At 39.8% G+C, this 18,403-nt stretch overlaps 2 protein-coding genes across 3 annotated transcripts in view; one reads left to right on the forward strand and one right to left on the reverse strand.

The window, feature by feature from the left end:
* The window catches only part of LOC113884693 (lipase member J-like), a 36,429-nt gene extending 36,287 nt beyond the window's left edge, over nucleotides 1–142 (reverse strand). The window contains exon 1 of the mRNA XM_027529544.1: nucleotides 13–142. The gene's annotated coding sequence lies outside the window, so the exon portion shown is untranslated. The remainder of the gene's footprint in view (nucleotides 1–12) is intronic.
* Nucleotides 143–445: 303 nt separating this feature from the next.
* Nucleotides 446–18,403, forward strand: part of RNLS (renalase, FAD dependent amine oxidase) — a 277,521-nt gene continuing 259,563 nt past the window's right edge. The window contains exons 1-4 of one of the 2 annotated variants that reach the window (XM_027529542.1): nucleotides 446–615; nucleotides 1,526–1,631; nucleotides 2,234–2,376; nucleotides 11,962–12,120. In XM_027529542.1, the coding sequence (XP_027385343.1) occupies nucleotides 498–615; nucleotides 1,526–1,631; nucleotides 2,234–2,376; nucleotides 11,962–12,120 (526 nt within the window). In that variant the 5' untranslated portion in view covers nucleotides 446–497. Of the gene's footprint in view, nucleotides 616–1,500; nucleotides 1,632–2,233; nucleotides 2,377–11,961; nucleotides 12,121–18,403 lie in introns of both variants that reach the window. The other variant, XM_027529543.1, reaches the window with a different exon arrangement.

The following is an 18,403-nucleotide window of genomic DNA, read 5'->3' on the forward strand; positions in this document are numbered from 1 at the left end:
GTGAATACTGACTATTAAGGTACTTGAAGAAAGCTGGCTCTGGCCTCACTACTGTGTTCCTTTCAGACTTAAGGCTATTAAGAAGCCAAGGTTCCAAGAAGGCACAGTTACCCTGGTAGTTAACCTTGGGCTGGGTCTCCGCAGTAGTCAACAGCAGCCCTGTGGCGAGGCGGGGTCTCACGCTCTAACCGATATGATTTACAGGTTTTGGGGACGAGAAGCAGATTGGAAATCACAGCTTATCGGATGGAGCCAGACGATGCTTGAAGACAGCTCCTGGCTCTCAAACCAAGAGGAAGGCCAAGATTTGCTTGTCTTCCGTGCTGATCCTTCTCTCAGCCCGAGTCGCCTCCTCTCCGCCCCCTGCAGGCTGACCAGGGAACTGCACAGGGGCCGAGCTGGGCCGGGAGCACGGGGCCTACAGCTCTGGCCCGCTGGGCTGTGGCGGCGGTTCCACCGACTGCAGGCCGGCCACCCGGGCGCGGAGACAGCGGGCCATGGCGCGGGTGCTGATCGTGGGCGCCGGGCTGACGGGAAGCTTGTGCGCGGCGCTGCTGAGGAGGGAGGCGTCCAGTCCTCTGCGCCTCACTGTATGGGACAAGGCCGGGGATTCAGGTGGGTGGTTTCCGGACAGAAGCCAGGGAAAGGAAGCCGGCGGGTACGCCGGCTTCTAAGGTGGCGTGGGCCTTCTCCGAGTAAGGCTCGGGGGAACACCCAGCAGGTCGGCGGGCGCCTGATCACGTGATCGGAGACTTCCGGCGCCCGGGACGGCCATAAGAGTGGGCGCGAGTTGGGGCGGCGACCCAGGCCGGGCGGTGGGGCGGGTGGGGGCAGGGCGGGATACCGGAGCACTTCTCTGGGAGGCCCGAGCGGCCTGGGAGACATCCTGACTGTAGTTTGCAAAGCTTGGGCCTGCCGCTGTCGCCAAGAAGTGAATTGTTTCCCTTGGCTGCTGTGTACCCTGGCAGCTTTCTTTAGATTATGAGAATCCTCCAGTGCCCATTGACCACCACTTTCCGAGGATCTATCTACTTGAGAGAATCCTGTCACTCTCCTGAAACCTGACAGCAAGAGGGAAAGCATTCGTTGATTCATTCATTCTGACATTTCATTCATTATTTTGCCTTCTTTGGTCAGTTCATTCATTCCCTTTATTCAGATCAGTACGTAGATGCAGCAGGCACAGTGCTGAAGGCTGCTGTATTATTCATGTGTTCTTTAAAAAAATATCTCACACCCCCTGACTGAATTGTCTCTGTTAATTACTTCCTAACAGTGTTAGATGACAAAACCTTCAATTTAAAAGGCAAACAATTTTTTTTTTTTTTTTAGATCTCTGGAATCTGGAGAAAACAAAATTTTAAAATATATTGATTATTATGAAATCTAAAAGTAAAACAAAAATTAAAAATATGTTTTCTGAAACAGTTGTAAGTTATCCATTGGTGTAACCTGGGGTGATCAGTGTTAATTGTGAAATATTCATTCTGATATATTAAGATATTTTCCTGGGGACTAATTCAAGGAGGAAGAATGACTACAGCCAGCAGTCCTCATAATCCACAGAGCACAGTGGACTTGGGTGCCCAGTATATCACCTGCACTCCTCATTATGCCAAAATACACCAAAGGTGAGTTAGTTGAAAGGAGTGGAATCAAGTCTTCCTGGTTGAGGATGTAAAAAGATACAAATCATCCATTTTTAACAGAGTTAAGCTTTGACTCTTGTAATATAGTGAAATTATATCATCATCATTGATCATAGTATTAATAGCAATAAAAGATTTACATGAGTAAAGTGGGAAACCTGTAAAACATGCCTCTCCAGTTGTGAAGATCAGGTGAGATGTTCTATGGAATATGGTAAGGGCTCAATAAATAAAAGTTAACTATGTTGGTGTTGAGAAAGAGGACAGATAACTGTGATGGAAGTAAAATCGTAACCAGATTCAAAATCGGTGTAATGAATACTTTTCTGTTTATTTTCACTAATTTTAATTTTGAAATATATGAGAAAGTAGACCTTTGAGTACAATCAGCAAAAGACTGTGGATTCTCAAAATATTTCCATTCTTCACCAAAATTATGTCTTATTAACACAAAACATATGTTGAGTTGTTTATAAGAAGATTTTTACTTAGGATTATAATCTCAAAGAATTCTTTGAAGAGAGTATAATGTTTAGAGCTAAAAGTATATGTATAGTTATGTTATACATTTTGATTTGTTTCAGTTTTTATGATGAATTGTTAGCTGGTGGCATTTTGAAGCCTCTGATCTCTCCTATTGATGGAATGGTGACGAAAGAAGGAGACTGTAACTTTGTAGCACCTCATGGAGTTTCTTCAATTATTAACCATTACTTAAAACAATCAGGTGAGAATAAAATTTTCTCTGCCTTCTTTTAGAGTAAGCATTTTAAACTAAAAGTTATACACATAATTAAATATTAATACTGTACGGAAAGTTATAAAATAGATGTTCTCCTACGCACCACTCAATAGCTAGTTTTCTTTCCCTAATCACTGTTTCCTATATATGCTTCCAGAAAAATGTTTATGCATCTATCTCTTGCTCTACGTGACTATCTCTATTTCCCTATTCATAGATGTTTGTATATATTCTTTTTTAAAACATAGATGAGATTATTTTATATAAGCCATTCTATGCTTTATTTCATCTATGTTTATAATAAACCAATCTCTATCTCTGTCTCTCTACCTATGTCTATGTCTATCCTATTGATACTATCTCTCTGGAGAACCCTGACTAATACATAATCATTGACTGAATCATATCTTTGGTCTATTTTCATATCAGCAAACTCAGTGTTCTTCATTCTTTTCAATGCCTGTTCAGTATTACATGGTATATATATATATATCATTATTTATTTAACTGTTAACTTTCTGTTAAGTATGTAGATTGTTTGGGGAGTTAGGGATTGTTTTGCTTTATGCTAGTACCAATATTGCTGCAGTTTCTAACTCTGACACACTTTTGAAAGTATATCTGTAGCATCAGTTCCTAACAGTATAGGAGGTGTGTCAATGGTTTGTGCATTTTTTATTTAACTAAGTTGTGCCATCTATTCCTGTTAAGGAATATATCATCAATAGTGAATGAGAACATGTCTTTCTGTACATCTTGATATTATGGAAAATACAATTTTTTGCCCGTATGATGGGTTGAAATGATATTTCCTTGTGTTCTGATTTGCATTTACTTAGTTATGAGTGAGTTTATGCCCCTTTGTTTTGCTAACCAAGTCTGTGCATTTTTTTTCTGTAAATGTCTTATAACCTTTGCCCAGTTTCTATGAGGATTTTCATGTTTTTATGTATATGATGAATGTTTTAAAATGGACTTTTCTGAAAAGCATGACAAATAATCCCAGACGATTAATGATTTATCCTTTAAAACAGAAATAGACTTATTAAAATCATAATTAAATGCCTAATTGAAGACCGTTGAGGAAAAGTGTAAGTTGAGACTTTGTTTTATTTCATAAGCTATTTCTAGAATAATTACTGTTTTGAACTACATCAAATATTACTTGGGCTTCTCTGGTGGCTCAGATGGTAAAGAATCTGCCTGCATTGCAGGAGACCTGAGTTCGATACCTGGGTTGGGAAAATGGAGAAGGGAATGGCTCCCCACTCCAGTATTCTTGCCTGCAGAATTCCGAGGACAGAGGAGCCTGGCGGACTACAGTCCATGGGGTCTCAAAGAGTCTGACATGACTGAGCGACTAAGCACAGCACAGCACAAGTATTACTTATTGTGAAGCCTGCGAATCCCGATACTGGGCATGAGAGAAGGCAGTGAGATTGAATATACAATATGAGGATACAGTAAATACCATTCCAGGCAAGGTCATTTCTTCATCTAGGATTTAGAATGTTATGGTGTAGTCATCAGGATTTTCCAGAAAAAAACAGAATTGAAAAGATATATTTATATAGATAGGTAAACTTATTGTACAGAATTAGCTTATGTGATTTTGGAGGCTGGCAAGTCTGAAGATCTGCCGGGTGAATTGACATGCTAGAGATCGAGGAGAGCTGATGGCTTAGTTTCAGTCCAAAAGCCTGAGACCCTGGAGAGCTGAAGGTTCAGTTCCAGTTTTGGTGGCTGGCAAGCTCAACACCCAAGAAGGGCAGATGTTTCAGTCCAAGTCTGAAGGTAGGAGAATGAAACAGTGTCCCAGTTCAAAGGCTATCAGACAGGAATACTTTTTTACTGGTGGGAGGGTCAGCCTTTCTGTTTTATTCAGGCCTGTGACTGATTGGATGATACCCACCTACATTAGGGAGGGCGACCTGCTTTATTCAGTCTACCAATTTAAGTATTACTTTCTTCCCAAACACCCTCACATACATACCCAGAATAGTGTTTGCCAAATGTATGAGAACCTCATGACTCAGTCAAGTTGACACGTAAAATTAACCATCACAGATGATGACGCTATTTGTATATTTTGTAGAATGTCATCAGCTTCATATATTGCCGCCATATAACTTTAAAAAAAATTCTCATTTCCGTCATGACTTTTACTTAACCCAAATTAGATGTACATACATATTAGAATCTCCAAGTACTTACTAATTGTATTATATATCTAGCCATCCATATATGCATACACCTATTCATTCAATAAACATTTGCTGAGTGCTTACTATACACTGTTTTGGACACTAGGGATATAGGAACCAAAGTTCCTGCCATCATATAGCTAAGGGACAGTCCTTGAATACATCGCACCTACATCCTTTTTGTGTTAGGTGCTTGGGATAATATATGGTTTTTGGTTTTCTTTTGCTTTGGAAACTCTTGGGAGAAGAGGTCATATTTAATTATTTGTAGCTCACATAGAATCTAATGGTACCTGGTATATAGTAGGTAGGTATAAATGATAGAGATTTAGATTTCTTATATGTGTGTGTGTGTGTGTGTGTGTGTGTGTGTGTGTGTGCACGCGCGCGCTTAGTCACTTCAGTCACATCTGACTCTTTGCAACCCTGTGGACTGTGTAGCCCACCAGGTTCCTGTCCATGGCAAGAATACTGGAGTGGATTGCCATGCCCTTCTCCAGGGGATCTTCCCAACCCAGGTATTGAACCCCATGTCTTTTACATCTCTTGCATTGACAAGTGAGTTCTTTCCCAATAGTGCCACCTGGGAAGCCCTATATATGAATATACCTATATTTATTCATTGTAGTGTAACCAGTTCTTCCTAAAAACCTCTTTATACTTTGAATTTGTACACTCTTGAAAGCATGAGTACTTTAGATTTTCTTATCACTATGTGAAATATTTAAGTAACTTTTTAAAAAGTATTACTAATAGTTGAAAATTTGGAAAATACAGAAAAATAGCAGGGAAAAGTGTCACAGTAATATGTAAGTGAGCCGTAAGTTCATTCTGTGACATACTTTCAGCTTTTTTAAAAAAATAATTTTTATATAATTGAGTTCAAGGCCTACATAATTTGAGGGTATATAAACTTTTTCTTAGTTTATTTTAATATTATCTTTGTAATGTTTCAAGAGGTCTGTCCACCCTCTACCCAGATCTATTATTAGAGGTTTTATAAATCATCTATACTATTTAAAATTTTATAATTATATCCCTTCGAAAAAGTGTTAGTCACTCAGTTGTGTCCCCATGGACTATAGCCCCACCGGCTCCTTTGTCTGTGGAATTCTCCAGGCAAGAATAGTGAAGTGGGTAGTCATTCCCTTCTGCAGGGGATCTTCCTGACCTAGGAACTGAACCTGGGTCTCCTGCATTGCACACGGATTCTTTATTGTCTGAGCCACCAGGGAAACCCCTATATCCCTTTAAACATTCTTTAGACTTCTTTAAATCTTTCTACCTATAAATGGCTCCTATCCTATTTTAGTATTTCCACAATGAAATTTGAGAGTGTCCCTGGAGTCAGAATGACCTGGATTCAAATTCACATTCTACCACACTTCCCTAGCTGTGTAATATTAGGAAAGTGTTAAAATCTGTACTTTAGTTCTTTCGTTGGAAAAATGAGAGCAGTAACAATACCTAATGCAAAGTTTTGTGAAGAATAAAGGATATAATCCACCCATTGCCAATTCAAGCAAATAATAGCCCATATACTTAAAAATCTCTTGATAAATGTCAGCTTAAAAAAATAATCTTCTTAAATGAAGCTGATCTTTGCAGGTGCTCAGTGTATAACAACCCAAACTGCCAGGTCATTCCAAAATATGCTTTACATTTTGGTATCAGTTGAGTTCGCACCCTTACAATCTCATGATACAACCAGTTTTATTTAGTTTGCGACCAGACTTGCAAGGAAATTATCTGTAAGGGGTATGTCCAGTCAGGTATGCTTTAGAATAGGTTCAAATCTCTAAAGCCAATATTTAAATAGACCAGTTTTCCAGAATGAGTGGGAGGGGGTAGGAGGAAATAGGCACATGCCACTTGTGTTCTATTCTCATTTATGGTTTCATGTGTTCACATTAAGCTTATTGCAGAGAAAACTGTTTATTGGCGTTCATTTTACCCACTTCCTGTTTTCCCAATTAATGCTGTCTTCTGAGTAAATAAAATGTGATTTTTCTGTTTTTCTGTTTTATTTATTTGTTGTCATTATTGTAGGAGTAGGAGAAATTCAGGAGAACAAAAACTACTCTTATCACTTGTTAAAAGCTATTTATCTGATGTTGTGTTAGGCATTTAGCGTACATCATTTCTAACTATTTTATAGCCATTCATAGTAGTTATCATTATGCTCATTTACTAATGAGAAAAATGAGACTCAGACAAGTTAAGTACATTGCTTATAATGGCTTAACTAGTAAGTAAGACGCCAGCACTCTCTTTAAGATGACCCTGTTGTCATTTCCTCTTGGGGATCCCATGGAGGACAATGAGAAGGCCTCAAACCTCCAATTTAACATCTTTTCCTTCCTGGTTTTTCCCCTAAAGTTTGAGAGGATGCTCCCATCCCACCCTGGTTCAAGAGAATAGACTATTGAGCCCTTTCCCTGGGTCCCCTCTTTCACTGATTAGTCCCTGCCCCAGGGGGAAGGAAGGGGCTACCAAGGAGTCTTGCCATTTTATTTCTTTATGCACCCGGGAGGATCAGTCACATGATGGTTCCTTCTGTGACATTTGAACAGTGATGAGCCAAATCCTTTTGCTTTTGAATAAGGCCCATGTTATTAAATCATTCATAAGAGGATGAATTTAGTTTCTAGGACAGGGTGAGAAGCTTTTATTTGGTTTGGCCTTGTTGCTCAGCTGGTAAAGAATCTGCCTGCAATGTGGGAAACCTGGGTTCTGTCCTGGAGTTGGGAAGATCCCCTGGAGAAAGGAATGGCTATCCACTCCAGTATTCTGGCCTGGAGAATTTTGTGGACTGTAATGGGTTGCAAAGAGTCAGACACAACTGAGTGACTTTCACTTTCACTTTCATTTCACCATAGGAAGAACTATTGCTGTATTTATTTATTTTTATTTTACCATCTACTTCAAAAAGGGACATGGACTAACAATTGAAAGTCAACGTGGACAACTTATTGGTTTGGCCAAAAAGTTTGTTGGGATTTTCCATAAGCTGTCATGGAAAAGTCTGAACAAGCTTTTTGGCCAACTGGAATGATTTATTAGAAAAAGATAGTTTAATTTGCAGATACTATCAGCTAGTGTGGCTTCTTTCTGGCAATACTTAATTTTATCATATTCTCCCTTTTTACTTTTGTGTTTATTTTCTTTCTAAAATTAATATAAAGGAATTAAGCCTGGGCAGTTCTGTCTCAGAATGGCTCCTAGGCAGGTGATCATGGCACTCATCCATAACAGTGTCTTTCAGAGAGAAGGTAGAGGGTAACCTGGGAGCCTTGGTTAAGCACTCCACAGTGAACTTTAAGCAGTGCTTATAGTTAGACACTGCTTACTGGTCCATTTCAGTAGTTCTGAACTGAAACCTGTTTGTAGGAAATTATTGGAGAAAAGTTAGTTTAGATTCTCTAACATGGAGGGGCTTCCCTGGTGGCTCAGATGGTAAAGAATCTGCCTGCGATGCAGGAGACCAGTTGTATCCTTCGGTCAGGAAGATCCCTTGGAGAAGGAAATGGCAACCCACTTCATTGTTGCTTAAAGAATTCCATGGACAGAGGAGCCTGGCAGGCTACAGTCCCTGGGGTCACAAAGGGTTGAACGTGACCAACACTTGTGACTAACATCTTCTAACATGGAGGAAGGCAGGGGATAGGCACTGAATAAATATGTAACAGAAACGTATTTGCCTTTGTAAAATGGTTAAATTTTCTTTGTAGTTTGATATCTTTGTAGCTATCTGTAGATTTTTTAAGAAATTTTTATGAAATACTTGCTGGGGAAACAGTGTTAAGTAAAATACATTGATCCTCACCTTTGTTAATGTAGAGCATAGTTGGAGGGAAAGACAAAAACTGATTTCATGCACACAAAAATGTACATAATAAATGCTAAGAAGAAAAAGTGAGAGCGTTATGAGTGAGCTCTAGTAATAGGACCTAAACTAACGTGCGTCTGAGAAGAGTGAGACAGGGGAGATGTGTCAGGAAAAGCATCTCTAAGAAACTAATGTTTTCACAGATACTTGAAAGGTGAGCAAGAGTGAACTAGGCCGAGAGCTGAGTGGTGAGAACTGCATGCGATGGGCATATCAAGTTGAAACTATTCTCAAATAGGAGGAAGATGGTACATTTATGGAATGAAAAGGTCATTGTGACTGGAGGGTAGTAAATGAGGGAGAAAACAGTAGGTGAAGTTCAAGAGTAAGGCGGGGCCAGATCATAAGGGGCTTTGTAAACACTCTTAAGATTTTATACTTAATTCTAAATACAGTGAGAAACCTCTGAAAAATTATATGCAACACAGGGACATGGTGACATTTACTAAGCTCAGACTGAAAATATTTATGTAGTTTTCTGGCTGTTTAAAAATGATCTTCCAGAGCCTTACATTTGGTCATGTGGTCCTTTCAAAAGTTATTAGTTACTTTCACAAGGAAATGCCACTTTCCCAGAAACTTGAATCATCACAATTGGAAAGGAAAACTTCCTGGTTAGAGCAGGTATACCACTGCCCCTAATTCTTGGAAAATGCTGTTTTTGAGTGGCTTTGCCAGTTTCAGTGTTAGATTTGGGTCTATTTATCTACCCCCATGGTTCTCACACTGTTACATGTGCATGGTAACAAACCTGGAGGCTTCTTAAATGCAGACTACTAGGCCTGATCTCCAGATTCTTATTCAGGTCTGAGTTGGGACATGAGAATTTGTGTTTCTAGCAAGTTCCAAGGTGCTTCTGGTCTGAGGTCCACACCTAGAGAACCACGGATAGTCATCTTGCAGAACACTTCGGGACCACTGGGATATATGTCTAAGGCATTTGACTGGATATGAAGAATTTCTGTTAATAGTTGGTGTACTTCAGTTCTCTTAACCACACCCTCCTAGTGACCACCAAAAAGAAAACCAATGTAATGCTGTTTTCAAAGGGAATATTATGTAAAAACACAACTGCATAAAGTTTATAAAGTCAGTTGACTTACTTGAAGTCTGGATCAGGGCCAGGACTAGAGAGAGGGGCATGTGAGGCAACCTGAAGAAAATGAAGAGAGGGAAGTGGAGCCGCTCTGGTTGGAGTAAAGGGAATGGTGGGTGTGAGTTCAAAGTGCCAATTATTTGCACGTTCTCTAAAGAGGAGCCTTAGAGAAACCCTCAGGCAAGCTGGAATGCTATTTACAAACCCTTGCTCTAATTCTTTGAACTGAATGACTCTAATTGCCTCAAAGAGATTGAAGGCATCAGTCCTTCTATTTGCATTTGATTTTTAAAATTTGTAATTACTATATTGTAGAGTTATTTAGGAGAAGGCAACGGCACCCCACTCCAGTACTCTTGCCTGGAAAATCCCATGGACGGAGGAGCCTGGTGGGCTGCAGTCCATGGGGTCGCTAAGAGTCAGGCACGACTGAGCAACTTCACTTTCACTTTTCACTTTCATGCATTGGAGAAGGAAATGGCAACCCACTCCAGTGTTCTTGCCTGGAGAATCCCAGGGACAGGGAGCCTGTGGGCTGCGATCTATGGGGTCGCACAGAGTTGGACACGATTGAAGTGACTTAGCAGCAGCAGCAGCAGCAGAGTTATTTAAGGGAATATGAAAGATATAAAGGTGTATGAGATCTAGAGAAGAGCTGACATGGAGGAGCCCAAGAGTATTTGGGGATTGATAAGACATATCTAGGGCTTCCCAGGTGGCACTAGTGGTATAAAGCCTGTCTACCAATGCAAGAGATGTAAGATGCGGGTTCCATCCCTGGGATGGGAAGATCCCCTGTAGGAGGGCATGGCAGTCCACTCCAGAATTCTTGCCTGGAGAATCTTATGGGCAGAGGAGCCTGGTGGGCTAAACTCCATAGCATTGCTAAGAGTCAGACACGACTGACGCGACTTAGCAAGACATATCTAAAACATAGAGATACGTTGAATCAGTGTCCGAGTGAGAGGTAAAGGCAGTGATTATGGAGATGAGAAGGTTCACACTGAGCTAGAATAGCTATGGAAAGGGAGCTGGATGCCAAGGTTGGACTTCAGCTGGATTCTTAGTAGCTAGGAATATGAGATGTCACATGCAATGGTGGGCAGGGTCTTTTAGTGTCCTTTTTTCCCCCTTTATTCCATTTTCACTTATTTCCTTTCTATTCATGATGCCAAATAAAAGGAGATTTATTTTAAAATGAAAGTTTTCTGAAAACCAGAATGTGAAGTAAGAACTAGTATACCAAGGGGACTTAATGATCCAATTATATTTTCCTAGCTTTCAGTTCATAATTCATTCTCTTAAACATATATTGATTAAATACCTCTGTTCCCAGTACAATACTTTGTGTACTATATACTATACATAGAAAAAATAGGTGTAAACTCATGGAGCTGACAAATTAAAAGGGAATAAAATACCAATCATATAAGTACTCAAGTAATTATTAAAATGTATTTGTGGTAAGTGCAAAGAAGGGAAAAGAGAGGATATTCCAGATTGTCTTTTTCTTAATTTTGATTCTTCTTAATTAAGATAATTGATCTATTGATGAGACTTGGATTTTGCTTACAGAGTTACTTTTTCAGGTTTAATAGGCAATATCGGTATTTTTAATAAGGAATATTACCGGAGAGAAGAATCCTTAACACCTTTACTAAGATTCTGAAGGAGGTCAGCCCTGGGATTTCTTTGGAAGGAATGATGCTAAAGCTGAAACTCCAGTACTTTGGCCACCTCATGCAAAGAGTTGACTCATTGGAAAAGACTCTGATGCTGGGAGGGATTGGGGGCAAGAGGAGAAGGGGACGACAGAGGATGAGATGGCTGGATGGTATCACTGACTCGATGGACGTGAGTCTGAGTGAACTCCGGGAGTTGGTGATGGACAGGGAGGCCTGGCGTGCTGCGATTCATGGGGTCACAAAGAGCCGGACACAACTGAGCGACTGATCTGATCTAATCTGATCTGATACTTGCTCCCCCAAGATAGTGATCTTTATAGTCCGAAGGATGTGGATTTAAATCATGGCATGACAATTCTAAATCTGTTTCCTTTTCTGTGAAATGAATTGGTATAATGTATATCTAGTGTTTGGCATAGCCTTGGCATACAGTAGATGATTAATGAAATATAGCCATGGTTACTATTGTTATTAATTGTAGCAGTATTTTTCCCCTCAGCGGGCATTGATAGGGAAGTGTAGCAGTACCAGAAGGGAGGGAGTCCCATTACGTGAGACAGAAAGTGAAGCCCAGGAAGCTGTAGAAGATGAACTTCACACTCTACTTATCTGAATGGATCCAGTTTGTGACTTCTCTTCCCCCTCATTCGTGTGGAAAATCCTGATTATGTGAGCATGATTTTGCTTTTGGAACAGGTGCTGATATCTGCTTCAGACAGCGTGTGACTCAGATCAATTTGAGAGACAACAAGTGGGAGGTCTCCAGGGAAACGGGCTCCTCTGAGCAGTTTGATATCGTTGTCCTCACAATGCCTGCTCCTCAGATTCTGCAGCTTCGAGGTGACATCACCAACTGTGAGTCTCAGCCCGCGCTGTTTACCTCAGGGGCTGGGCTTTCTCTGATCTGAGTGAATTCAGCTTAAGTGTCTTAGCAAAGGGTAGATATGGGTTCTACTGATTTGCATGTTCTAAAAACAGATACTACGGCCTGGTTCATGATACTAGTCTAGGTCAAACTGCAATCCAGATTTTTTTTTTTTTTAAATTAAGAATTGAGTATTCCTCTTTTTGTTCTTGCCTTTAAGAAGTAAATATTTTTGAGGGAGATGTAGTAGTTTGACCCAAAAGAAGAACAGTCTCTTTGTGGCCATTCTGGAAAAAAAGATTTTTATGATGTAAACATTCATTATGTGACAAACATGGTAAACTTTATCTTGACTTGTTGCTGAGTGTGAGTCTCAGGTTCTTCCCTGACTGAAATTTGTTGGACTCACCCTTTACCTGACTGCTCCCACCTCTTTTCATAAAAAACAGCTTTGAGACTAATTCACATACTATACAACCCATCTACCTGAAGTGTGTATTTCAGTGGTATTTATTTCAGATATCCAATGACATGAAACCATTCCCACAGTCAGTAGCTCTCACTTCCATCCCTCCATCTTCCATCCCTGCCCCCAGCTCTAAGCAGCCAATTAGCTAGTTTCTGTCTCTACAGAGTTCCCTGTTACCTGGATTCTCAAGAAAAGCTTTTCTGTAGCTCTGCTTTGCGTCTACTTGTGCCAGGTTTAACTGATTATTCCCCTGACCTTCGTCGTGTTTTGAGTGAACCTGACACGTCAAAGTCATTGCTTTCTGGTTGATACTTCATATTGCCTTGAATTCCATGAGTTGGAACAAAACAGAGTCTGGTGATGGTGGCCAGACCGCAAGGATGTGACATGCCTGTCACTTTTGACTTTGTTGCGTGACTGAAGGTGACATTGGGTTTGGTTGAGAAATGGCCTTTTGTCACCATTAGAAAGAAACCTGGCAATAAGTATGGTTTCTAGATCTTCGATTTAGAACTGTAATAGAGCTTGTTCTCTGAGTAAGAATGGAGCTGGATATTTCATCTTGAAAGCAGCTTGAGTATCAATTCTACCATGCAGTAACAATATATAGCTTCTTTTCCAGTACAGTGTGAGACAGGAATATAAAAAGGATTGGAATATTTATTATATGGCCATAGGCAAGCTAGAAAATGAACGTCAAAGATCTCTTTCATGCATCTGTATCTAGTGTGCTGCCAAAGTCACTTTAAAGTAGGATAATTTATTATCATGGATTCTGTAAAAATGGAATTGATTTTGAGACAGTGTTAAATAACATACTGTAACTTTTAACTAAAACGTGGTTATTGGTCAATGTATTCGGTTGTATTATAAATTGCATATTCCAGGTTTTAAAGCAACATAGCTTTGTATGTGATGAGAGACCCTTCAGTGTTGCATTTTAAAAATATTTCTCAATATTTGTATTAAATGACATACAAAATATCACACCATGACATAGACTGAGTCCTAAGGTGTTCAAGGGCCTGCTAATCAATAATTTTATTTAGATCATCTATAGTCTTACTTTTTGAGTGGCTGAACTGTGTTGGGCTTAGAGAGATAACTTAATTCTACTATTACTGTATTGCTGGTTTCCTGGGGTTTGGGGAGGTGAATTTTGCTTTATGAATTTTTGATACTATATTATTTGATTCATAATATGTCTCCATTAAAATTATACCCTTTAACTTAAATTCTTTCTTTAGTGTCATTTTTTATTTTATTTTGCTTTCACATCAACCTTTACTGATAAGTAAGATGTTCGTTCTTGTATTTTCATTTGTCTGGTACATCCTTTTTACTTTAGCCTTTTGGAGATATTTTAGAAGTACTTTTTTATTTGTTTATTTTTGAGTCCAGTAATTTCATAAAGATATATCTTATTGTTAATAGCTTTGTGTCAGTTTTTCACAGATTGTGTTATTCTGTTTTTTATTTGAAGATTCAGCTTTTCCCTTATTTTCAGTTCAGTTTCCTTTTAATACTTAAATGACAATTTATCTTTGTTCTATTTATTCCGATCCCAGAGTATCTTAAAAAATTCAGTACACAAATATCTGCTGTTTGTCTCAACTCAGTTTCAACTTTGGTCTTTCTGTTATTTTTTACTTTCTATTTCTAGCCTTCCTCTATGTCATCCATGTTGCTTCCAAATGTATTCCTTCTGCTCCCTTCCTTGAGATATTGTTTCAAAGAGGTCATAGATCTCTTCACTGTTTTTAGGTCATTCATTGCCTGAGTATTTGTTGAACTAATCTGCTTCCTAGGAAAATATTTTCTAATATGTCTTTTCCTCAGCTTATTTGTTAGTGTCTATTATGTTCTATCAGAGATTGTCTTCCTTTCCTCTGCATAGGTTCCTGCCTAATAATTATTCATCTTTAAATAGAGCCATGTCTGTCAGTTTGTGAAACAAAGTGTTGTCACAGAAGACCAGACATTTCAGTTAAAGTATGTTCCATAAATTTTGTAAATATCTATCTGTGAACTATTAGATACTAGTGATCATTTTATTTACTAACATGGGAAGATTTTTAAATATTTTTAAGTTAAAAAGGATAAAAAGATGCACTGCTTTTTCTTCTGTATCTACCGAAAATAGTTTAATAGCATTGTTACTACTTTGAGATGATTTTCTTTATTATAATTTTTTGAACGGTCATAACTTTGAAAATAAAGGTAGTTTACTCTTACTATAAAAAATGTAATGTTTACACCATTTTAAAAGTGTATCTTGCTGAAAAGGAAAATAGATCTTTTTTTTCCTTTTCTTTTTTAGTGGTAGGATACATAGGCTCTTTAGGGGTTTTCCAGGTGGCTCAGTGGTAAAGATCTGCCTGCCAGTGTAGGAGATGCCAGAGAATCGAGTTCAGTCACTGGGTTGGCAAGAATCCCTGGAAGAGGAAATGGCCACTCACTCCAGTATTCTTGCCTTAAAAATCCCATGGACAGAGGAACCTGGTGGGCTACAGTCTATGGGGTCCCACAATCTCTGGGGCCCCAAAGATTTGGATGTGATAAGAGAGAACATATAGGGCTCTTTGTGATGAAAAAGTTTACAAATGATTGACTTAGTACTTTTGACTGAGGGCAAGGATCTTTGGGGTGTTGTTCCAGCTCAGTTCAGAATTGGCCTTCATGCAAATAATTCTGTGTTTACTTCATTGTTATGAAATAACCCACTCTAGCAGTAAAGGTTAAAAGCAGAATGTCCTAACATGACCCATGAATACCTGTGGGTCTAAAAGAAAGGGATTAAAAATATGTGATTTCTCTTTATGTTATAAATCTCAATAAGGACCTCAGTATGAGAAATTAGTGTCATCTCTCTGTTTTTGGAGAACCTTAAACAGTGTTGCTTGCTTGTTCAGTCAGTTCAGTCAGTCTGTCAGTCGTGTTTGACTCCTTGTGACCCCATGGACTGCAGCATGGCAGGCCTCCATGTCCATCACCAACCCCCGGAGTTTAGTCAAGCTCAGGTCCATTGAGTCGGTGATGCTAACCAACCATCTCATCCTCTGTCATCCCTTTCTCCTCCCGCCTTCAATCTTTCCCAGCATCAGGGTCTTTTCCAATGATTAGTCATCTTCAATTTCTATGAAAGACCTCCATTTACAAAGCTATCTATTGCCATCTAGTGGATACCGTATATATTGCAGTTTCCCCCCAAATTTTTTAACTCCAGAGAACTGGGGGCTTCCCTGATGGCTCAGAGGGTAAAGAATCCGCCAGCAAAGCAGGAGACACAAGTTCCATCCCTGGGTCGAGAACTATGAATAAGACTGAAATACAGGCTGTATATAAAATTATCTGTAATATAATTCACAAAACTCCATTTACGCCCATGACAATTAACTAATTTACCCAAAAGTTTATAGCAGTTAGTGACAGAACTAGAGCTGTGCTACAGGTCGCACATTCGTGCAGACTACCAGCAGCCCTGTGTCTCTGGATTCCTTTGTTCTTGTCTTCTCATTCTCTCTGTCCCTCTTTCTCAATCATGTCTACTCGTAGAATCAATATAGAACCATCTCTAACCTGAAAGACTTCCCTTTGGATTGCAGCATGGTCTGGGTTTTCCCTTATCTACTTTTCCCTTCCCCTATTTTCCTTTTTACAGGAAAAACAGAGCTAGTGTTTTTGGCAGTTGATTATTACATTCTCCCAGTTGGGAGAATAATGAAGCGTTATGCACGATACGGTGAATGTCTTGTGATTCATGATTTGCCCTCTGGTTGTGGAATGGCAACCCACACAAGTATTCTTGCCTGGAGGATTCCATGGACAGAGGGGCCGGGTGGGCTACAGTCCATAGAGTCCCATAGAGTCGGACACAGCTGAGCGACTAACACTTTCACTTTCACTTTATAACTGTGCTACTCTCTCTATATTAATATTATGAGATTAACTCACGTGATCCTCACAACAATTCTAAAGACTATTATTTCCATTTCTGGTGGTGATGGTGAGATGTGAGCCTTAGTAGTATGCTTTCAGGGCCCATACACATAACCACATTTAGACACAGTGTCTTAGACCTTGCTATTACTGATTGTTTCCTGTACTTGTGAATTCCCACAGTGTCCTGCTCATTCTTGTTCACCATGTTTTCCAAACTTTCTTTAATGAACACTGTGAGTTAAAAAAAAAAAAAGTGTGGTTGTTTACGGCCGTGAGAGTTGGACCATAAAGAAGGCTGAGTGCCAAAGAATTGATGCTTTTGAATTGTGGTGCCAGAGAAAACTCTTGAGAGTCCCTTGGACAGCAAGGAGATCAAAGCAGTTAATCCCGGATGAAATCAACCCTGAATATTCATTAGAAGGAATGATGCCAAAGCTAAAGGCCCGATACTTTGGTCACCTAATGCAAAGAGCCAACTCACTGAAAAAAGATCCTGGTGCTGGGAGAGATCGAAGGCAAAAAGAGAATTGGGTGGCAGAATATGAGATGGTTAGACGGCATCACTGACTCAATGGACATGAGGCAGAGCAGATGCCAGGAGCTAGTGAAGGACAGAGGAGCCCGATGTACTCCAGTCCATGGCGTCTCATAGAGTTGGACACGACTTAGCGACTGAACCACAAACAAGAGGCACCTTTGGGAAGATTCTGATTCTTACTCTTTGGATCGAGCCCAGGAATCTGTATCTTTAACAGGTACCCTAATGGGAGTTTTTTCCTCCAGTTAGGCCTGTTTGGCACAGTCTGCCCTATCAAAGTACTCATCAGATTTTATTGTGATCCTTATTTTTTCAGTGTCTTCCCCACTAAGCCATAAAATTCAGAGAAAACGGCTCCTATAGGCCACTCCATCCCCACCCAGCATCAAATACCATTTTGCATACAGACCCACCGTGTGCTGTGTTCAGTCATGTTTGACTCTTTGAGACCCCACGGACTGTAGCCCACCAGGCTCCTCTATCCATGGGACTTTACAGGTAAGAATACTAGAGTGGATTGCCTTTTTCTCCTCCAGGGGATCTTCCTAACCCAGGGATCAAACCCGTGTCTCCTACATCTCCATGTAGACCCACACATCATAGTTATTGTTCAGTCAGTATCTGCCAAATGAATGTCTTTTTTATTTCCAACTTGATTATAAGCTCCTAGAAGTCAGTGAATCATTGAGTCTACTGGTCCTGGCTTGGGCCCTGGTTAATGATACTGGGATAAAAGCATGAGTGTCAATAGATCATGAAATTTTAGGATTAGGAGGAACTTTGAGGCTAATTGCTTCTTTCACCCTTATGAGCAATTTAAGACATCATCAGTCCTGTATAAGTTCATATAATGTATTAGGGGCTGGACAGGAGAAAGTATGGTCAAGAAAAAAGGAGACACCTTTCAAATATCATTGTCTTGATTTCATGTTTCCTACACATTTAAAGGGGGCTTCCCTAGTGGCTCAGGTGTAAAGAATCCACCTACAGTGCAGGAGATGCAGGTTCAATCCCTGGGTCAGGAAGATCCCCTAGAAGAAGGTACAGTAACCCACTCCAATATTGTTACCTAGAGAATCTCATGGACAGAGAAGCCTGGAGGGCTACAGTCCACGGGCTTGCAGAGTCAGACACATCTGAAGCGACTGAGCACACACATTTCAATAGAGCTCTTCATCAGTTGTAATGGAACATCTGAATACACATCCTGATTTTCCTGCCACAGTTGTTTCATTCTCTTGCTAGAAAAGTGGCAGAGGCAGTGGAAAAGAGTGAGATAAACCTTGTAAAAATGAAGCAGATGGGATGTGCTAAGTGATTTTAA

This window comes from Bos indicus x Bos taurus, chromosome 26, assembly GCF_003369695.1.
Source record: "Bos indicus x Bos taurus breed Angus x Brahman F1 hybrid chromosome 26, Bos_hybrid_MaternalHap_v2.0, whole genome shotgun sequence".
Taxonomy (NCBI): Eukaryota; Metazoa; Chordata; class Mammalia; order Artiodactyla; family Bovidae; genus Bos; species Bos indicus x Bos taurus.